The sequence below is a fragment of the Eublepharis macularius genome, chromosome 2 (genome assembly GCF_028583425.1).
Source record: "Eublepharis macularius isolate TG4126 chromosome 2, MPM_Emac_v1.0, whole genome shotgun sequence".
In the NCBI taxonomy this organism is placed as follows: domain Eukaryota; kingdom Metazoa; phylum Chordata; class Lepidosauria; order Squamata; family Eublepharidae; genus Eublepharis; species Eublepharis macularius.
The window spans coordinates 132678587-132702151 of record NC_072791.1 but is presented as its reverse complement, the minus strand read 5'-3'; the positions used below and the strand labels follow the sequence as shown (position 1 = coordinate 132702151).

At 41.0% G+C, this 23565-nt stretch overlaps 1 protein-coding gene across 1 annotated transcript in view; it reads right to left on the bottom strand.

Annotated features, from left to right (window-relative positions):
• Positions 1-23565, bottom strand: part of TRPM5 (transient receptor potential cation channel subfamily M member 5) — a 102853-nt gene that overhangs the window by 38705 nt on the left and 40583 nt on the right. Inside the window, exons 2-11 of the mRNA XM_054970001.1 lie at positions 21148-21310; positions 19112-19292; positions 15723-15889; positions 11784-11955; positions 8805-8869; positions 7614-7805; positions 5575-5677; positions 3866-3984; positions 2246-2596; positions 773-904 (exon numbers count right to left, since the gene is read on the bottom strand). Of these exons, the coding sequence (XP_054825976.1) occupies positions 773-904; positions 2246-2596; positions 3866-3984; positions 5575-5677; positions 7614-7805; positions 8805-8869; positions 11784-11955; positions 15723-15889; positions 19112-19292; positions 21148-21310 (1645 nt within the window). The remainder of the gene's footprint in view (positions 1-772; positions 905-2245; positions 2597-3865; positions 3985-5574; positions 5678-7613; positions 7806-8804; positions 8870-11783; positions 11956-15722; positions 15890-19111; positions 19293-21147; positions 21311-23565) is intronic.

The following is a 23565-nucleotide window of genomic DNA, read 5'->3' as shown; positions in this document are numbered from 1 at the left end:
TCTTCAAATACATAAGCAGTAAGAAAGAAAACTTCAGAACTATGGGAAGAGACCCTAGTTCAATGGCACAGCTTGTGCTTTGCAAGAAGGTCCCAGGTTCAGTTTAAGCTTCAGATCTGAGATGAACTCAGACATAATACTGTAATTTCTCTCATTAGGTTGCAACAATTATAAATTAGGGAGTAAGTATTGCAATGTTCTTGGGAGGGGGGGTGTTTCTAACGGATTAACATGATTGCCTGCAATTTTTAGCTAAAAGGTGAGTTGGCATTTCTCTCAGCTGCTGCTCACATGGATAGAAAGACACAATCAGTGTGATGATGGTTAGCCAACCCCCTTTCCCCAGTCAAGAACCTTAATGCAGAAGGCACACCATATGCCTCATCTATAATAGGAAACGTGACAACTTTGGTTCTTGTTCTTAGTTGTGGGGAAACCAAAATGCCAGATGATTTCCTGCTTGGCAATCATAGGCTGACCTTCCCCACCTTTAGTCAAGACAAGAGGGACTCTAAAAGAATGCTTTCAAAATTAAGAACTTGTTCTGTTTCTCTTTCTGTTTTTCTATAAGATTTTTGTTTCTGCAGTCCCAAATGTCCGTAAGCAGTACCTAGTTTCACAGGGGACAAGAGAAAAGCAAGAAGTTGTAGTGCTTTCTTCAAGCAACAGTCTGTGTCTCCTGCCTTCCTTTTTGTGGCCTGTGGTGTTAAACACAAAAAGCACCCTCTAAAAATGTGTTTGAAATAGCTACACCCTGTAGCTTGAAGCATACCATAGCCCAGAAGTAGTATGCCATCTTGTGCCGGTTTTGAAGTACTGCCCATAGAAATAAATCTCTCCAAGGATTTTCACTTTTCTGATTCATATCCAAAGGACCTGGTATCCTTTTTGCATGTAACTTATCCTAAAGAAGCAGACAGCAACACAATCTTATATCTGGAATTTGCATAACTGGATCTTTCTATATGCAGATAAGTATTATGTTCTTCCCAACTGTTAAATAAGTTAGGGTTTCCCAATCAAATGGTCCCTTCTTTAGCAATCCTTCGCAGAAGTAAATGAACCTTGGGACTTTCCACCAGCAGCAGCACAATGCTCCCTCCCCCACTCTGAAACAGAAGATGTAGTCCTACATGCCCAAGGACATGCACACACCGAACTGTTGCTTCCAGGGAGGGAACTGGGATGCTGCAAGTGAGTGTATCACAGCAGACACTGGATAACTGCATGATGGTATTCTCAGTTCCATGCAGTTGCTATATGTAATAGCATTGACAGTCCTCTAAAATAAGATGTCCTTTAAATTAGGGAACATTTGGCAACCCTCCAGATATCTATATGTTTTATATTCTCCTTTATGCTAAAACCTCTCTAAAACAGTAAACTTTTATGCCTACATAATACCTGGATAAGCTGATAAATTCAAACATATAAGCAAAGAAACTAGAGATTCATATGCAGTTTGTTTTCCTCTCTACTTGGTGTAATAAGGAATAGATGCCCTTTAAGGAAGGACAGTGGGAAAACCCTTAGTAACTGCACTGATTTGCATCCTTGGGGAATTAGAGAGTGCTCTAGAACTGGTCTTTTTGAGAACTGGCCACTTCAGTTTGAGGAACCTAAATCCCCCAAGTTCTTCTTTAACGTCTCTTCCAACTGCAAGTGTTCACAAATGTATCCCATGCAGGGGAGAAGAAAGAAAGGCTCTTTAAAACGATCCGCTTGAAATCTACTATCTGGCATTTTAAACATGCCTGAAGCACATTCATTGGTTTAAGTGGCAGATTTTCCAACAGTGGTTCTACTTGAATTACTGAAGCCTGCCATTTATGGTGTCCTGGCATTGAAAATGATGGAATTAGGTAGAGTGCCATAGGCCAATGGCTGTCAACCTTCCCAGGCCCAGGACCCGCCCTACATGGGACTTACTAGTTACATGGCGGCACACAGCACCAGAGCCATGTGACAAGCGGATAAGAAGCCAGAACCATGACCTCACTGGTGTCAAGGCCAGGATCCTGGGCAGCAGATCAAAAGAGCTAGGGTCAGGGTACTCTAGCCAGGAGGTGTATTGTAGAGAGGAGCATGTCAAGGGTCAGAGCCCTAGAGGACTCTTTTCCACCACCAAGTGGCCTTGCTTGCTGCTCCTCTTGGGTGTACAGTCCAAAGAGGGGCAGGCGATCTGGTGACCTTACTCTGTCATGTGTACTAGCAGTAGGTGTGTCCAAAACTTTCATAAACTTACAGCTTTCTTCTTACTTCCAGACTTATGTTCTTGATAGAAACCTCTGCATGCATCATGTAAAAAATCCTTCAGCACCCTGGAAACTTCATGAAGAGTGAAAAGTGGGCAGGTATCCATCATTTCCTTGTGCTGCTGACCACTCATTCCTGCCAAAGTGAGTCTGTTTTCTTCATGTTTTTTAAGCAAAAGTGAATAGAGGAGACACTTCGGTGAGATGGTACAGTAGAGTCTCTGAAGCCGGCTATAGGTCAGGAAGTCATATATGTTGGCCCCATTATCAATAAATAACTTGACAAATTCTGGCTTATCATTCACCAGGGCATCCATCATCACTTCCTCTAGGTCACATGACTGAGTACACAAGAAATACAAGAGAAAATACTTTCCATTGAGCAATACTGTTCATGCATTAAATCAGTGTTAGGAAATGATGCTATTCTTTTTGGCCTAACATCATATGGAAAGCATTAGCATGAACAGATTAAAACAAGAAAAGCTTTGTCCTCCCATGTTTCAGGGCCAAGCTACAAGTGACGAATGACACTTGAACGGCAAGTGTATTTCTCCCTGTTCACTTGCCCTCCACTCAATCCACTTGCCGTTCAAGTGTCATTCATCACTTGTAGCTTGGCCCTCAGACTAACACAGTACACACAGCTTCTAGATTGGACAGAACTACCAAGTAGCAATTTTGAAACAATGGGTCAAGAGACAGACAATCTTATGACATATTTCAAACTTTCTTCCATATCACTGACTATCCACTAGTCAAGTTAAGTTAGCTGGCTTACCATGCTGCTCCCATGGTCTAGATGCACTACATCAGCCAACATCCCCATGATGATTCTTTGGGTGTATCTTCAAGAAGACCTGATATTGTGATTTGGGGCCATCCCATAGCAAGTTCCCTTATCCCCAGTTCACATCAAAGGCAGTAAGTGACTGGGGCAAAGAAATTCACTACATGATAGCCCCAACTCAAGGAGTTAGTTGTATTTGGGTCCACCAGACAATATAGCTGGGGAGAAATTGCCATAAGGATGCAGTCCCCATGATGAATGTTAATAAGTCTAGCACCATGGTTCATACCATTGAAGAGTCTTGAGGATGAGATAGGAAGCCAACCAGCTCTACATATGTAAGTTCTGGAGTTAATCCTAGATCTTTATGGACAATTGACTATCTACATCACAAAACATCAATGAATTTCTATGCAAATTACAATCAGAGAGGCTGAAGTGCCTTCTGATCTGATCTACTTATTATACATTGTTTAATTTCCATATTGTGATTGATATATCCAGGGCTTTTTTTCAGCAGGAATGTGGTGGAACGAGTTCCAGCACCTCTTGAAAATGGTCACATGGCCGGTGGCCATGTGACCATTTTCGCCAAGGGCGATTTAAACTTGTAAAAACTCCCCCCTTGTTCCAGCTGACCCAAAGTGACATCATTGTGCGGTCCTGAGTTCCACCACTGAGTTCCACTACCTCTTTTCCCAGAAAAAAATTCCTGGATGTATCCTTCTCAATTTCCTGGAACCATCATATCTTCATTATTCCAACAGATCTTTAAAATAGTGTTATCAGCAAAAGTAATCTAGCACATTAAAGAGCCTACCTTCCATTCAACATCTCCATTGAATATTTCACTCTTAGCTATGTCCACTCTGTTCCAGGCCACAGCCAGCTTCAGTTCATCCAGGTATTCCTGAGCTTCTTGACTATGACTCTTACAGGCTATCACAAATGTAACATGAACATTTACATGGAATTACGGCACGTTAAGTCTCTCAAAAGCATGATGAACTCAAAGGTTTAATGAAAGAACATAGTTCAGATAAAGGGTAACATCTTAATTACTGTGAATAATACTGTTTTAGGGATCTAATATTGCTCAGGGATCTCCTTTCCTACTTGTATCTGATGAAGGGAGCTTGACTCTCAAAAGCTTATACTCTGCAAATCTTATTGGTCTTTAAGCAGATACCGGACTTGAATCTTGCTGTTCTACTGCAGACGAACTACCTGAAACTATTCAAAAAGTTTCTAGTTTTTAAGAAACATAGTTCTTTTACCATTTCACATGGCACTCAGTCACATATGCCCTGAGCATGATCCATCCAAACTCAAGCTCCATTGATTTCCACGGAACTGAGCAAGTGCTTTGCCCTGACCAAAATGGCCAGGCTAGCCCAAACTTATCAGATTTTGGAAACTAAGTAGTGTTGGCCATGATTAATACTTAGATGAGAGACCACCAAGGAAGTCCAGGGTTGTTAAGCAGAGGCAAGCAATGGCAAATCACCTCTGAATGTCTCTTGCCTTGAAAACTCTAAGAGGGGGTTGTCGCCATAAGTCATCTGTGACTTGACAGCACTTTCCACCACAGGCAAGTGCTTTACTTTCCATTGAAATTAATGGGACCTAAAAGCATTTAACTTGGAGGAACTGTGCCCATTTTTATTTCATATGAGTCCTTCTGTTACAGAAAGTGTGATTTTTTAAGAGTACTTGAGTGGCAAATACCTTTGCTCAAACTGCAGAGAGATTTTTGGTTTACATGGCATTAGTGTGCCAAGAGAGGGGATCCAGAGCGCATCCAGGTTCGTCACTCGAAATAACGAGATGATCACCATAGTGGCTGAAGGCACCTTGTTCAGGGGCCCACAGAATTGGACCCCAGAGTTCAATCTCCATGAAACTTGGAGGATCTTTAGAGGACAGTGAGGAGTAGGTACCTTACAAATTTGGTGAATTTTGCTTGAAAAATTCCACCCCCAACCCCTGGATAGCCCTCAGGTACTTTTCCCCATAGGGAATAATGGAGATTGGAGGTGGCTGGGGGCACTGTCTTGGGGGGGGCATAAAGTAGCCCTCCAGGGTCCAATATTTATGAAACTTGGTGGGTCATTCGAGGATGGGTAGGAGTAGATCCCCTGAAAATTTGGTGAAGTTTGGTCAAAGAATGCCCACCCAGGTCACCAGAAAAAACTTGAATTGAGTTTCTCATAGGCCGAATTTTACTGAATCTGCTCTGTAATACCTAACCAAGGGAGATAATGAATTCAGTATTTGGGGAATACTGAATTTTTTTTCCAGTTTAGTATTACCGAACTGAATTTACTGAACTTTTTTCCTGTGCACACTCCTAGTTTTTAGCACTGTTTTAACATTTCATAATTATTTTGTATGTTGATGGTTGTTATTTTCTATTGGTCACTGCTCTGAGTATTTATATTAAAAGCTGTACATAAATAATGTAAATGAGGTAGCAGTTGGCAGTGAAATATTTTTTGGAATAGGCAATACTGATTAAAATACAATTACCCTTAACCAGAGCTTTCAAAATGACCGTATCCAATTCTTCAGAACCTTCTTGCTCAAAATCATGTACTGTTAAAAGATGCTGCTGGGCGACAATGCTCTGAATCTAAGAATTAAATCAGGATTTTAAATTAAAAGAGAAATAAAACATATTAAACTCTCCATGACTTAATTATTATTCATTCTTTCCAGGGGGAATAAGTATGTCAAGAAGTCCAAAACAAGGATATGGTAGTTTTATGGACCCAGCTATATCACAGTCAATAGATTGCACCATAGAAAGTTAGAGAACCAGCTAGATAGAGGCTAGGTGAATGACAGAATGGAAATTGTTTATATTATCAGGCATACTATCCAAGCAGACTTCCCAAAATGTGAAAATTTTAAAATGTTATTTTACTTTCCTTATAGTTTGCCTTTCTTATGGAGACTAAAGGAGTAAGATTACAAGATAAACAAACAAACCAGTCTAGACAGATTACATAAACCAGCAAATGAACAGTTCGATAGAACTAGGATTACAGAACTAGGAAACAACAAGTACGAGACTCACAAGGACTTGCAGTCGGGGATCTCATTTTTCCTTCCCTCACTACTTCCTTGTTCTCTTCTCTGAAAGCCTCCATAGCTTTTTCCTGCTTCCTTTCCTTCCCCCAGCAGCTTCTGCACGGCAAGTCACCAGGCAGAACCCAGTGGCATGGTGGGGAACATGAAAGAACTACTGGGGGAACCTCACTTTTCCTTGAATCTCCTTCCCATACTATTTACTTCATTTATATCTCACTTTCCTCCACCATCGGTACCCAAAGCAGCTTATATCTTTATCCACTCCTCCATCTTATCCCTGTGAGGTAGGTTAGGCTGAGAATGTGTGACTGGCCCAAGGTCATGCAGTGAACTCCACAGCATAGTAGGAATCAGACCCTGGGACTCCCAGAACCTAGTCTGAAACTCTAACCACTACACCACATTGGCTTTTGTGCAATGGCTTCTATTGAACAATAGCGAACAGCTGGGCCTGGGTGAGTCATGATGATAATAATGTGGTAGCAAATTCACCTAGTAGCAATTTGCCCAGTAGATTGCTTCTGGCCCTGGCCCTGATAAGTCCTCCCTCAAAGGCCAAAACAGCCTTGAAAAGGGCCATGTCCCCTCCCCTTACCTTTTACTGACAGAATCTAAGGTTTGCAGGTTTGCAGAACTGTTGAGTTTGCCTAGCCACAGCCACAGACAGCACTGATTTCTTAAAACTACATGTGCTGCTTCTATTACATTGGTACTTTTTAATTCCTCTTTTCTTTTTTTAAAAAGATTTTTCTGTAAACCTGTTCCCACCCACCCACCCCCAGGTTTGTAGCCACATCTGTCTTGTCTGTACATAGCTCCAAACTCCAGATTTAAATATCCACAGATTTGAGCATACTGAGAATTAGATATATTAATGAGAGCTACTGCTATCTAAACTATCTAAAGCAAGGTATACTATAGAGAATACAAATGATGGCTTACAAGATATAAGGCAATTCATTAAAATCAGATAACTCCTACAATTATAATTGTGGATTATAGTCTTATTCCATTATAATGGTGCCTTCCTGGGCTGTTCCATTCTACAGCAATTCTAAACCCTTTATATAAATGCCCTCCTGTTCTGTTTTACATATTCTGCAGAATAATAGAAGTGTGGGGGCCTTTCTGACCTCCTCGGGCAGACCGTTCCACAAAGTGGGAGTCACCACCAGTCGTAATGCATGTGAACAGGCCAAGTGATGGTCTTTTCCATTTGCAGTGTGATGCCTTTGGAGGCTTTGCTCAAAGGAATGAAGCTGCTGCAGTGGAGTATAGCAGGAGAAGTGATCCTGCAGACATGTGGGTCCAAGGCCATTAAGGGCCTTGTAGGTGATAACAAGAACCATGAATTGAACTTGAGGACTGGTTGGTAACCAATGGAGTTTAAAGGGGCCCTCCTAATCAGAAATTAGCAATGAAACATGTGTGTCTATATGAACAATACATTGTGCACCATCAAGAATGAAACTTACCACTGTTGTCCACTGAAGAATGTCCTTACATAAGAAATCTTCAGTGGAGAATTTCTCTTTTAATTGTTTTTCCACTACCTGTGGCACTATTAAATGTGGCTCATTCATGAGTGCTGCTAAGATATCAGCTATGCCACCAGATCCTGCCAAGATGAGCCAGGGGGCAGAATTTTCCAAGCCCCTGTAAATGCGCTTTTAAAAACATAAATGCATGTTAGACTCAAGATATTCAAAAACAAAAAACTTTAACCATTCCAGGTGAATATCAACATTTGAAACCAAAACCTGTAAGTTAGCTCAACAAGTAAACATATATGCTACCTTCTCACATATTTATCCATTCATTTGCTCCATTTATACTCCCATCTTCCTTCACAAGGGGGGGGGGGTCCAAACATGGAAGTGTATTCATGAAGAAACCAATGTCAATAACAATTGATGGTTTTAATTTAATTTAGATTCATCGGTTTATTAAAACTGTTTCTTTACCTCTAGCCAGATTTTCATAATTTACCCAATAATTTACCCAGTATGGCTTTTTAACCAGCCTACAGACGCATGAAGCTAGAAACAATTAAACTGGCAATAAGAAAGAGTTTTAGTAAAAGTATTTAGCAACTGAACTGAAGATTTAAAAATGCATTTAATTCTCTGTAAGAGCTATTATAGTATAGTGACTAAATATATAAGCAATAAGCTAGGAAACTCCCTGGTTTAAATTTCAGCTCTGCCATAATCTTATATTATGAATTATATATTCATAATATTATATTCATAATCTTATGAATCACCTTACACAAACCACTTTCACTTAGTTTCAAGTGTCTGCTGGTTCTAAATGTACAACAACAAGTCTACAAAATCCCTCCAGACCACAAGAGCATAAACAGAGAAAAACTGTATATGAGTAAAAGAAATGAAATTTGGTGGGAAAATATCGAAAAAAGTGGGCTTTTGGTCAAGAATTCAGAGCTCTTCTTTACTGTCTGGTTAATGTAAGCTTGTGCTACAATATGACACTGAAAAGCAAATGAAACAGTATATGTTACTGATCACATTATGCCAATTACCAACACATTTACACAGGTCCCTATTTTGTGTCCAGCCAAGTTTTCAGCAAAATAAGCACCAGAATATGTGTTTAAACAGCACTATAATTTGTTCTTACATAGGACAGAACTACCTTCTTACCTCAAGTATTTTAGGTCTTCCATTCACAAGTAAGCAAAGCACAGGGATTTCAATACTACCTGTTCCTAGGAATAGATGATTAAACATTTCAGTTAATCAAAGTTTTGAAGTATTACTTTTCTTCCAACTTTTGGAAAATTTCTTATTTACCTCAACTATTTCACAGGTCACATAAATACCTTTTATTAGGGCCAATCAAAATGACACAAAACAATGGGCCCGTTCTGCACGGCACACTTTAAGCCGGCGATGCTGAGCATTCATGCCGAACAATGCTGAAATAGCTTGGGGTCCCATCATTCTGTACTGCACGACCTCAAGGCAATTTGGTGTCTGCTAAGGAGTTGAGATGTGTCTGTTTGGAGCCGCATTTTGTGGGGGCTGGAGCTGACATCATTTTTTTTTAAAAAAATATTCACGTGTTGTAACATTGCAATGTTGGAGCCCATCCCCCCCCCCAATCTTTGTATTTCCTGATTGGGCTGTCCCTTGCCTGCTGAAGAGGCAATTGGTGAGGGAGTTCTGGGGTAAAACATGTACTTGTTGTGCTTGTTCCACTCTCATTTATTTTTTTTTAAGCCAAACCAGGAAAGGGTTAAAATGCTGCTGCTTCATTCCTTTCCAGAAGCTTCCCTGCCACTTTGTTTCTCAAATGGCTGTGCAAAATGCTTGTGCTTTTTTTCCTCTTTGGCATTTGGAAAAGCAGCCATTTAACCGTTTCCTGGCTTTTAAAGCCGGTTACTACTCATTCCTGACTTTGAAAAAAAATAGAGAAGAGTGTGTGCATACCCTCAAGGAAGGAAGGGAAAAGCAACCATTTAACTGTATCCTTACTTTTAAAGCCAGCAGAGAATAAGCAGCAATGTTAGAACTTGTTCCTGGCTTTGGGAAAAAAATAGTGTGTGTGCATACCCAGGAGGAAGAAAGCAAATGGAGAAGCAGGCTTATGACCCTTACCTTGCTTTACTGATAAAAATGGTGGAAACGGAGTTCAGGGACCTGAGGAGGGTGGGAGTGGTTACCAACAGACAGACCAATCAGTTCCTGGGTGAGAGGAAGAGGGGAGCACGAGAAGCAGAATGGGAGTTTTTGATTCTGCATGGACATAACACGCACTAGCAGTGTCTTAAAAAAACAGGAGAATATTTGCAGGGGGAAGAAAGCATTCCTGTGGAAAAGTCCAATGTGTAAGCTGGTAAATTCACCAAAACTCTTCATCAAACAGGATGTTACAAAAATAAAATAAAATATAAAATAAAAGGGTGTGAAGCAGATGTCTCAGGCCATAATCTTAAGAACTGGTTGTGCCAGCATTTTGTGCTTAATGCTGAGCAGGCATGCAGACTTAACATATTGCTGGTGTCAGATGACTGCAGCCTGGTTTTCTGCAAGCAAGATATAGCGAATGGTTTCTCTCCACCATCCTAGATTAATAGTCAACCTTTTGCACATTTAAATCTGCACTTCTGCTCAGCATTAAGCACAGGATTCTGGCTTTCCCACACACCTGACTTATTCCTGATTCTGTTAGTACCCAGGGCTTTTGCAATTTTAAAAAATATCATCATTTCCATAGTGTTGTTGCTGCTGCTGCTGTTAGTCTGCCAGTTTTACCAAGACCCAAGGCAGATTACACAGTGCAAGTGAAATACAATATAATCAACAGCTAGGATATTTGCTGAGCAAAATGCAGTAATGAACAACAGTTAGGACATCCAGTGAAGCAGAATCGCATGTCATTTGACCATGGAACCATTTTAAATCAAACTATGCCCAGGCACCAGTATAATACCCAAATTTCCTGTACAGAGGCAGCCTATTAAGGGTCTTCAGATAAGAATCAGCAGAAGCTATGGCTCCCTGGAATCCACACTTAAAGTTCTGCCAAGAGGGCAGCGAGTGGCTAATTTCTGTTACAAAATAGCTTGCCTTTGGCTGTGGTTCTTTTGTAAGAGATACCTACCTGCCTCTATTAATTAGGACAAGTATTAGAAGCAGGGCTTTTTTCAGCGGGAATATGGTGGAACGGAGCTGGAGCAGCGCAGAGGGAAATCTTAACTCCCCTCTGTCTGGAGATCAGGGGGCACAGCCACCATCCATGTGAACATTTTTGCCGAGGGACATTTAAACTTTAAAAAACTCCCCCCTTGTTCCAGCTGACCCAAAGTGACATCATTGTGCGGTCCTGAGTTCCACCTCTGAGTTCCACCACCTCTTTTCCCAGAAAAAAAGCCCTGATTAGAAGCAAGAACAAATGTTTTGTTCTGTTTATTTCCATGACTACAAGTCTATGCTCTTTGATAAATAAACCTAATTAGGCAGTGGTGGACTTGGTAGAAAGACTGGTGTGGAGGCAACAGTGAGAGAGGTCTGAAGGGGCAAGACTGAATGTGCACCATTTAAACTGCTGCCCCTACTTAGTGTCTGTGTATAGCATCTTGCCACATGGATCAGGCATTTTATCCATGTTGTAGCCATAGCTTTGGAGGCATGGAGACCCCTTTCCTCTAATCAATATGGCAAGCTGCTGTACATCAACACCTTTCAAAACCTGGTTCTTTATTCAAGTTGTCTCATATGCAGTTGCCCTTTAGTGGTTGTACACTTGGAATTCTGGTAGAGAACTAATAAGAAATGCAGAGTTTTATTGCTTCTGCTTGAATATATAACCACCATAAAATTTATTTACTATATTTGCGGTCTGCCCTTCTCACTGAGACTCAAGGTGGATTACAGAGTGTGTACTGATGCAATAAATAGGCTGTCTAATAAGCAACATACCAGGATTAGATTTATAGAAATCTAAACAAAGCAGAGTATTAGACATGATATATTAAACAATACAGAGAAATGGTATGAGTTACAGAATTGTTTAAAAAATCCCACGATCACTATTCTAGCAAATCACTGTCTCGAACAATTAGTTATTAACAAAGCAATAATTAAGATTCTGTCATTCATGCATTCATTTCTGCCCACCTCCATAGCCAGTGCGCTGTTCTGAAATGTGTTTCTCCAAGGTAAGACGTAGACTTGTAGTCCCATCGGGTTCTTTTTCATCCACCAAAATAAAATGGGAGTGATTGTTGTCAAGGAAATATAGAGGACCCTGGACTTTATGGTCAGATTTGTAGTTGATAAGATTGTCATTCTGTTAAAAAATGAGAAATTACTCTTCACACAATAAATATTTTTATAACGTGCTTGGATTTATTCCACCCAAATAAATTAACTTCCAATCAAACACAGTAAGAAGCATATCTTTTAAATGATAAAAGGAGAACTTGTATCCTTGTGGAAGATGCATGATTTGATAATGCAACTGTTAAGGGAATTTTTATAATTTTAAAGTTTTTAGTTATAAGCTTCTTAAGCCTGGTTTCCTTTCTTGGGCATTAGGGGAGTAAGGCTTAACTGCCTACTTCCTAAATTGTCCTTTCTCCTACTTTCACTGTTTCTCTCTAGGAACTGCAATATAGGTAAAAGTTAAGCAATCCAAAATCCTTGGACACTATGGCTTTGATGTATCAGCATTCTCTTATCAAATCAAGGATGTACCCCTCTTAAAGATAACAGGAGGTGCCAGATGGGTGTTGAAATATCATCCTTCTAGTTTATATGACCTGCCAACTTTTTAGAAATTACTGACTTAAGCTTATTTTTATTTTGTAAACTATTCTGCTTTTGTAAAAAATTTTCTGATGACTTTGTAAGAAGGTATAAGAATGGATGATTTCCTTGTGAGATATGTGCTTTGTTTGACCTGTCATTCTTCAGTTGAGTCGTTTCTTCAAAAACTTTTTCTCTTTCCCCCATTTAAATCTCCCATTGTAACTGAAAGTTTACAAGCTTCAAAATCATCTCACACTGGTACATGACACCAAAAAAATTAACCCACATCATGCCAGCCACCCGTCCGACCTGCTGGAAGCAATGTGGTGAGATAGGAGAATACCTTCACTGCTGGCTATACTGTCCCAAAGTAGCAACATTCTGGGAAAGAGTTCTAAATGAAATCAAAGCAATCACAGGCATGCATTTTCCCATTTCGCCAGAGACCTTGCTCCTAAACACATAGACATTAACAGGAGGTACACAGATTAAGATACTAACTACGTCGATTCTGTTATCAGCTGCCAAAGCAGCCATTACCACCTGCTGGAAAAATGTGAATGCTCCAGATCTTTCTCTATGGCATAAAAAATTATGCGGCAATTATACTATGGCTGCCGTTACAGATAATCTCTCACGTACAGACCCCCAGGTGACATCAAGAGACTTTATACCTAGCTGGTACCTAATCTTAGAATTCCTAATGAAACAACAAGAAACCCCCAAAAGACTTAAAGATCTAGATCTGTGGTAAACTGGAAGTATATAATTCCTCTATATCTCCACTACTGGTCATACACATCCACTTGCACATGCTCAGATACAATAGCACATAACAGTATGGATATTCAATATAGTAAGATATAATCATTGCTATATGATTGTATATGAATTGCAAATATATGTTATTTATGATTGTATGAATGTATAATAATTTAGAAAACATATACTGAATGTAATAATTGTTTATAGATACCTATTCTTGTAAAAGTTATTTGTATTGTTGGTGATTTTGAAAACAATAAACAGAATTTGGAAAAAAAAACTTTCCCCCAGCTTTCACCCATGCTTGCTGCCTTAGTTCAATTGAGCTCTAGTGACTTGGGTAGGGGACTCTCCTCACAGCAACACATAACATTGCAAATACATGGCATTAAAAGTTGTTTATGTGTTTTTAAGAGCCACATATCAAGAAGGCCAGCAAGTGCTATCTCTTTCATCACTCCAACATTATAACACGTTTTCTAAAATTCAAAGGAAACATCTTAGGGTTTGTTGATAATATTAAGAAGACATCAAAGTTATATTCTCCTCCTCAGCATCTTTAAAACAGAGATACTCTTTTTTATTTCACAGTAATGGGATTTTTGAAACTTTTTGAAACTGTTGTTTATGAAACTTTTCAGAAGATACATCAATTAGCCATATATCAACCCAAGAAATACCTCTACTGATCCTAGTATGAGGATTTTCATGTCTAGTTAGTTGTGATGGAGAAATGCATTATTCCTTTTTTTAAATGCTGCATAGCTCCAAGTACAGTCCAAAACAAGGTATCCCACCTGATAGCCAGCTCAGTCCCTATAGTGTAGAGGCATTCTCCTCATTGTGCTTCTCCAAGCAGTTGCTTGGGGAGCATGGCTAGATAGCCATCCCTAGGTCCAATAATGTTTCATTACTAATGATCAGAAAAATACCCAAATCTGAATAGCATGCCTGAATCTAACTTCACTGTCCACTTCTAATAATTCTCAGTTCTCAGTCAGCATGGGCATTACTGAAGAAAGTTGGGCTTTCACAGGCAAATCACTAATAATGCCATCCTAAGCAGGGTTATGCCCTTCTAAGCCCACTTGGGTCAATGAGCTTAGAAGGATTAAACTGTCCAGGATTACCCTGTAAGTGTCAGAATCTTAAATTCACTAAAACATTATTAGTGCCGAAAACTCTTTGGCATTCTCAGATAAAAGATCATGAAAGTTTGCTTAACAGACAGTGACCATTGTTTCAGATGTTTGTTGACTGTTGAACTGTCCTTGTTCAGACAGGCAGGGAAAAGTTGCACTCCCCCAATCATCATTTGTGGCAATTTTGAGACCATTATCTGTTTGCAAAGAATGCTACACTTCAGCCACATATAGCAAGCTGGAAATAAAGTGTCGGGGACTTAGCCAAAAGGTGCAGTCGTGTGAGCAAGTTTGTCTCTGCAGGCCAGCTGCTAAGCAACAATGCGTCCATATAGAACAGCCATGCTAACTCCAGCTCTATGGCCAAACTGGCTGGACCACACCTTAAAGGTATGAGGAGGACTGAGAGCCAAGCTACAAGTGACTTATTTCACATGGAGAACACTTGATTGTTTTTGCAAGTTTTTGCCCTCATTCCAGTTTTTCTCCAGGAGCTCAGGAGCAGGGGAAGGGCATGTTAGAGCAGCAGCAGATTCTTCCACTGTCACTGTGGCTGGAACTTCACCGACATGGCGCCTTTCTCCAGAGCAGCTCCCCGGGACCAGGACGCCCAGGGAGAAAGTAGCAGCTGCCCACCCCCAAACTATCGTTGAGAGCCCTCTTGTCCAGCAGGCTTGTGACTGGAGGAACGATTTGCAAAAGCTGCTGCTGCTGCCGGCTTTCTCTGGCTCTTCAGGCAGCAATTCTAACAGAGAGAGGAAGGACACTCGGACTTCAATTCCCAGGAAAACTTGTGAAAACAATCAAGTGTTCTCCATGTGAAAAAAGTCACATGTGGCATGGCTCTCAGTGCAGCCAGACGTGGAGCAACAGCTCTAAAATCAGCTACTAAGGAGGGGCAGAGGATGTGGAGTCCTGGCTATGGCCGGAGCAGAGGAAGCCTCCAAGGACTGATTGGCCCAGGCAATGGAGCGGGGGAGTATGCAAGGTCTGCAAGGGCCTATTTAAATCCTTGCAGCCCCAAGCAGAAGAGGAGGTTGCTGGGGCTGCTCCTTTCCCAAAGCCAGCAGAAAGATCCTAATGAAAACAGCAGGGAGCACTCTGATGGAGACCTGGGTGAGCCCAATCCACTTCCCTCCAGGAACCTGGAGACCAAGATCCCACCTCCAACTGGAAACTAGGAGGAGGCTTCCGCAATTGGGCTCAGCTCTCTCCTTCTCTACTCAAATGCCCCGTCTCACCAAATTGCCTTTATATGGCTGCCCTTCTTCGCAGCAGTCTAGAGCCACCTGATCCTGCCAGATATCCCACCACCTAGACAACAGGACCAAGAGGTTCCAGTTCTCCAGTGTCCTCACTGTATCTTCTCTGTAAATTTCACAATTTAAAAAGCACGTACCTTTACATTTTCCAGAAGTTCTTTGTGCTGAATTTTCCCCAATGAAGCTATTCCTATTGCAACTACTTTCACGGTGGATGAAGTACTTGCCAACATGTGATCTCGGACTGCTTGCCCTATGTGCTTTGTTATTCCAACACGCAAAGCACTGGTAAAGATCCAGGCGCCTGAAATTAATTTTTAGAACAGTAAAGTGATCAATAATGCTGCACATTTGTTTATCTCTCAGGATATAATTTATTATGAATTTAGATATATTGAAGGCATTGTGCAAGTTTCCACTAGGCACAAATTTCAGTTTTGAACGTAAAATCACAGTTCTGTTCATCTGGGTTCACCATTCTCATATTCCTGCTAATTTTAATCTTAATTGACTAGAATCCATTGAGAAGAGTAGTATTGCTGAGACCCATGTTTCTAGAGTCAACAAAGGTATCAAATAAATATATCCTAGGTAAGAAAGAATTCAGGGATTATCTTGGCCATGCCAAAACCATCAATATTTGAATTTATTTGTATTGTAGATTTCTTAGCTTTATTAACAGTATGAGAATTTATGACGAGTAGTTTCAGTGGTTTAGAACAGTTGAACATGAATACACAGCTAGTTCGTGACAGTTATCTCTGTCCTTCCACCTTCATATGTCCTTGGAGTGGGAGGAGCCTCTTTTGGGAAGCATACGGCTCTTCTCCACCCTTTCTTCTCTCATTTCCTCTCCCGCAAGACACTCTGAAAACAGTATGTTGAACTGCATTGTCTGAAGCAGGCCCCTCCTGCCCAGGACTGGGCGCGTATGCTGGCCTCCCCGCCGCCCACGGAGCCCGCGGGGAGCAGGGCGAGGGGGCGGGACGGAGAGCCAGCCACGCCATCCCCTGACTGGCTGGACGGCTCCTGGGAGGGCTCACCGGTGTGAGCCTTGGGCAGGGGTTGGCACGCGGTCAGCACCGACGGGCCATCAGCGGGGAAGGGGAGACAGCTGGCGAGACAAGGAAGAAGGGAAGGGGGAGGATGACGGACGGGCACCACTGGGAGCAGGGGAAAGCCGGGGAGAGCAGAGGGTAGAGGTAGCATGCACAGGGATTGGTGATGGGTCCAGGGGCAGGAGGAGAGCCGCTATAAAGGGGGAGGTCCCGATGACGCCGAGGAGGAGTAGCTGACTGAGAAGTGGCTCAGAGAGAGGGAGAAGTTCTCGGAGACAGCTGGCTGGAGACAGAGGCCGCTGGTGCAGCCACGGTCCCAGCCCAGTCTGAGGCAGAGGGAACTCATCCCTCCCCCTGGAAGCGGAGGGAGGGATGGCGGAGCGCGAGGAGGGCGCGGTCGGGGGCGGGGCCTCACATGCATATGCCCTATATTACTTTCCACACTCCTGGCAACTGAAATGATGGCTGATGAGTTTGGAATCTGCATAGTATTTGTGGTTTTAGAGAGGTTTGTATGAGCCAAAGCACAAGAAGCTCCCCTGGCCCCGTAGAAGGGGGTGGAGCTAGCAAGGTACAAGCCAAGTGGGGAGAGTAAGAGAAGGGGCGGTAGCAGTGGTGGCTTCATAGCAAAATGCCCCAAGTCACCATTGAATCTGATCACATGAACTTGCATTATACTAAGTCAGATCATTAGCCCATCTGATTCAATATTCATGTACTGTAACAGGCAATGGGTCTCCAGTGACAGAGACAGAACAAGCTCTTTATGTCTGCTGTCTGAGAACCTATGCAGCAGAAGATGTCAGAGATTGAATATGGGATCTTATGCATGTAAAGCAGGTACTCCAAGCTCCAGCACCTCCATGTTCTTGAGGATAAGGGTGGCACCAACCCAAATCCTTTAAGGCCTATTGTAATGTTTTGCAGGTAATGTACTTAATTTGGATTTAATTTCTGCTGGTTAATGTGGGCTTTGTTATAGTTGTTACTGTGGGTTTAAATATAGGCCTCCGAAGTAAGAAGAAGGGAGGGTGGATGGGTGAATGGGGACTGATTTGATGGGACAGTAGCTGTACCCTAGAGGGAGAAGTAAACTACAGATTTTAGTTAGTGCTGAGGGAAAGTTTTTCACTCACCCTTTATATATCTTTGAGAGAATCTATGTTTCTGAGAGAGAATGAACCAGCCGGGAGATTCTGGTTAAGTCAGTCTTTGGGTGTCTCATAGCTAAACTACAAGCAACGAATTCCACGAGGACACACACATGAAGGGAGTCGCAATATTAGCCAGGAAGCTGAGTTTTAAAAGACAGATCGGACAGCACTGACAATTTTCTCTCTCTACAGAGCCAGCAAAGTTCGCTCCTCAGAGTGTTTGGAAATTTCCTCTTCACCTCCCAAAGGCTCTGTCAGTTTCACCTCCCCTTCTAGGAGGCGAAGAGGAAATAAATCCTCTGAGGAGTGATCTTTGCAGCTCTGCAGAGAGGGGAAATTAACAGAGCCTTTTGATCTGTCTTTTAAAACTCAGCTTCCTGGCTAACGCTGTGACTCGCTTCACATGTAATTCGTCTCTTGTAGTTTAGCTCTCAGAGAAAAGATTCTGGCTAAATCAGGCAATGGAAGCTGGAGAACCTAATTCTGAGTCAGGCAAATTGTGTGCATGCCTGGGTCAGTTTGTGTATATCTGAGAGGAGATTATCTAAGTCAGGCAAGCTATGAGGAAAGATTTGAGTGAATCTATGTCTGTGTGGATGAGAAGAAAATTTATTCTGTTAGTGAAGACCTGTGTGGAAAATTGCTGTTTGATGGAGTCTATGAATATACTTTTAAAAAGCTATAATTGTTTTTGAAACCACCAAATTTAAGAACTACTGTGAAACCAATATGCTTATCAAAACTTCAACCATCCTGGTTATGTTCTTATAAATAAGTTCTACTTTTATTTAATCAAGGAAAATTCCTTTTTTCCTCACAACTACCTGCAAACGCTGATTGTTCTTTCAAAACTACCATCTAAAACAAGCCTTCCTATATTATCAGTTAAACTGAGGAGGTCTAAAGAAAAAGCTTTTGATAATGAAAACCTTTGGTGGGAGTCAGGGAAGCAGCAGTATATAGATCACACATACACACACAGAGAAGTATATACCCAGGTAAAAGCCTGGGTAATGTAGAGAATACCTGAAACTCTGAGTGGAAATATAAAAGGGTGTGACCAGACCTTCCTGAGGTATAAATTTAAGGTAACATAAAGAGGGGTTGAATTAAAGGTCCAAAGACAAAAGTATATCAAAATAAGGAAATTATTATACCTATTAATCACAAATGATAAACTTTAAGCTTGAATGAGTTTTAATCTGTAAAAAAAAAAAAAAGGAAAATCTGCCCCTTTGTCTGATAGGAATCTTCTTGGACAGGCATGTAAAAAAAACCTATGCCCTCATTCTAGGAGCTAGGAATACAACTAACCAGTGCTCTGTGCAGCCTTTACCAGTCCTTTTCTTAAAGTGTCACGTAACCAAGGTTTCATCTGGAAGTTTTCCTCTTCTCCAACTAAAGAGACAACCAGGTTAGGAGCAGGAAGGTTCCATTTGTTGCTCATAACATCAAAAATTACTCTGGGATGGATGGCACATGGGACCTTAATAAACTGTAGTAAAGAAAAAAAAGCATCGGACAAAACAGCAACAGAAAATGTATATGGACAAAGTCTACTTTCATTGATAAATATACTAAGCAGAAAATATCATGGGTGACTGGAAAACAGGGAGCAAAACGTTTTAATCACATATAAGCATGTATAATTAAAAGCATTTTCTTTCATTTAACTGAATGAAATATGAAAGGCAACAAGGCATAGAATCTACAAACTTCTTTAGACACAAAGAGACAGAACTGTGGAATTTCTATACAAGACAGAGTTTCTATGTACAAATATCAGCTGGGTAGGAATTTTGATGAGTATTATATAAAGATTATTGTACATGGTGATCTTTTATGTGTGCAGTTCTCTGAATGCATACATCGTCCCTTATCCAACTACAAATCAGGGTAAATAGTCATTTATAACAATTGGGCATCTCAAATGCAGTTGTTAATCTCAATTCTTACCCTAATATACATCCAGCCAGTTTCTTGCATGAAGACTGTGCTTTAAGCAGGGATAGACATCAATAGTTTTTTGAAATATTGGAATTTTTCAAGATGTTTTTTTACAACTCTAAAAACTCTTTATATTAGGAAAAACAGTGATTAAGGGGAACATGACAAACATTTTATAAAATGATGCATGGTGTGGAGAAGTGGAGAGAAATAATGTTTTCTCCCTTCCCTAAATACTAGAACTCAGGGACACACAATGAGTTGATCAACAGTAGATTGAGGACAGATCAAAAAAGTATTTCTTCACGCAACACAATTAATTTGGGGGACTCATTGACCTCTTGCACTGGCCTCTTGCACAATGAACTTTTGAGAAAAATCAACAAATGCATGGAAGAGAGATCCATAAATAGCTGTTAGTCATCGTTTAAATGAAACCTCCATATTCAGAGGTAGTACACCTCTGCATACCAATTGCTAGGGGCAACAACAGGGGGCAGCTTTGCTTAAGGGCCTTCTGGGGCATTTGGTTGGCCACTGTGGGAAACAAGATACTCCAGATACTCAGACCATTGGCCTGATTTAGCAAATGTCTTCTCATTTTCTGCTCATTCCAGATCTTGAATGTTACCACAAAACATAATCAATTCTAGCTGCTGTAGGGGGATGTTGGTGGAGCTAAGTACCTCTCAGCACAATTCTGGGCAGGAAATAAATAAATAAAGTAACACTGAACTCTCGTTTTTAAGAAAAAGAACAAAGTAACTTGAAGGCCCTCTAAAAAAGTAAAAGAATCGTTTAAAAAGAAACTTGGAAATATCTGGTTAACTAAACCATTTTTGCATAGTTATCCCTGTTTGAGTAGACCCAGCTTCATCAAACACAATGAACCTTGAATGGGGAAACTGCACCTATGTAAATGGTAGTCACAAAGCTGCCAATGGAACAGACCTTCTGTCGTGAAAGATAGATGGTGACCCTAGAGCACAGGAATTGCTCTGTGTTATTTTCTGTTGGATAATTTTATAATGAACAAGTAGACAAGCATATAAAAGCACTAAATACACACACACACACACACACACACACACACACACAGAGTCAATGTAAGATTGGTACAGTGAAATCCAAAGCAGAGTTGCTCCAGTTTAAGCCCACTTGACTTAGCCCAGTGAGCTTAGACTAGAGTAACTCTGTTTAGGATTGCACAGATAGTGTATCAGTTTACAAATTTTAGAGTAATGAAAGGCAATAGAATTAAAACTGACAGTTCTTAGTATCTTTTATTGCACAGATTTTATTGCACAGATAGTGTATCAGTTTACAAATTTTAGAGTAATGAAAGGCAATAGAATTAAAACTGACAGTTCTTAGTATCTTTTATTTAAGAAGTTTCATGCTACCTTTCCTCGTTTCTTTCCGGAAGCCATGAAGTCAATTTCTCCTGTACAATATGGCAATTCTCTTCTAAATGTTTCTTCTTTGTCATTATTGTAAGGTTTAGTTGGTGTTTCTTCTATCAGTGCCACTGCAGGATCATTGGTTTGATTGCATTCACTGAAATAACTGGATTAGAAGATCATTGACTTGAACTAATTGGCTAAAACTCTTAGAATTAGATCAAAGGAAACATTTTAAACATTGTAAATGCAAGAACTTAAATCTTTCTTCCTGTAAACTAATTTCAAGAATGCCACATTTTAGTTTAATCTGGAAAGCTGCCTTATACTGTTCTAGTTGTGTGAATGATCAACTCCACACGTGAGAAATTCGAATGATACTTTCTCTTCCTGATACTCTCTCACAGATAATCATAAGTTGGGTGGAAAGGTAGCACACAAATATTTTAAATAAAATAAAATAATTGAACTTACACTTTACCACTTAAGATCGCGTTATCATTTGCGATACTTTCTCTTCTTCTAAAGGCTTGAAGGACAACTCTCTGGGTAAGGATTGAAAAGTCAAGATAATTTAGTTTACAACATTCAAATATTATTTATTCTGGCAATCATTATTTCACATTAATATTTTATTATTTTGAAATAAACATCTGAAGAGGAGAATCTGTTCACAGAGAGGAGTTAGCCGTGTTAGTCTGCAGTCGCAAAATAGTAAAGAGTCCAGTAGCACCTTTAAGACTAACCAACTTTATTGTAGCATAAGCTTTCGAGAACCACAGTTCTCTTGGTCAGATGCATGGAGGGTATGAAGAAACTGGCCAGAGATATATAAGTGGTGAGGGGAGGAGGGAGTAGATGCAAATCAGTTGCAAAAGTCATGAAATAGGTGGAGTGCACAATCCAGGCTGGGTGTGACCCCTCCCCTCCACGGCTGAATCTGAATAGAATGTCTGAAAGGCAGTTAGTTGCCATCCAGAGTCTCTATTCAGTCCAAGTCTGACTGAGAGCGGGACCACAAGTGATGGCTGACACAGGTTGGACACTAGTCAGCTTCCCTCAAGTTTTGATGGGAAATGTAGGCATCCTGGTCTTGCAGCTTGACTCTCTGACTGCTGTCCAATGGACTTTTCAACTGTCACTTGTCCAACATTCCGCCAAGCTGCCTACATTTCCCATCAAAACTTGAGGGAAGCTGGCAAGTGTCCAACCTGTGTCAGGCGTCACTTGTGGTCCCGCTCTGAGTCAAATCGTGCACTCCACCTCTTTCATGACTTTTGCAACTGATTTGCATCTACTCCCCCCTCCCCTCACCACTTATATATCTCTGGCCAGTTTCTTCATACCCTCCATGCATCTGGCAAAGAGAACTATGGTTCTCAAAAGCGTATGCTACAATAAAGTTAGTTAGACTTGTTCACAGAGTGCCTATGCAGTTGTCAGGACATTGAGCTGATTTAGAGTAACAACAACTTTATTTATGGAACTAACAAACTAGATAGGAAAGATAAGAAAATAAACTTAGGGACCTAGCTAGAAGAGAGAGAGTGCGGAGCTCTAGAAAAAAGGCCTAAGAATAACATTGACAGACAAGGAAAAGCCCTTTTAGAAAGAAGATACTCCCACTACAGACCGGTCTATCTAGAGCTTTCTGTCACCTGCAGGAAGTTTTTCTCTTAGGGTTGCCAGCCTCCTTACCTTAAAAGAGGTGGATGGGGGTCACAAGTCAGGTAGGGGGCTCTGAACTAGTTTCTTCATGTGCATGTACTCCAGCAGCCCCAATGATGTCATTTCCAGTTGAAAACCAGAAGCTACAGGGTCTCCGCTGGGCCAAAACCAGCCCTAAACATAGTATTTTCACTATGTCTGTGCTGATTTGGCCCTGCTGAAATCCCATAGCTTCTGGTTTTCAACCAAAAGTGTACCATCAGGGGTTCTGGAGCACAAGTATGTGTACCATTTCATTGCATGCTCTGGTAGCTCTCAGCCTGTCTCTCCCCCCCCCCCACCGGCAGCCAGGTTAACAGAGCCAGGGAGGGAAAGGTAAGGGCAGAGAATTCCCCCTCTGGGGGACTGGCATCCCTAGCTATCCAGCACCCACTCCTCTGTTCCCTCCCCTTCCTTAGGACAAATTCATATGTGGCACTTAAAGTGCACATGTGAAAAAAAGAAAGGAAGTTCTAAACGTGTATATCAGGGTTCTGAATTAAATGATGGTCATGAAGGATTTACAGCTGCATTTCAGCCTTCCTGTACTTTACAATGCAGCTGTGGTTTTGGTTTTAGCATAAACAACCACTAGGTGGCACATAGAACAGCCTTTGGCAAAGTGAGTGTGGCTTCTCTATTACAGGTGTGCACTGAAGTGACTTTCCTTCACAGCGGAGCTCATTTTCCTTCTGTCCAAGGAGCAGGGCTCTT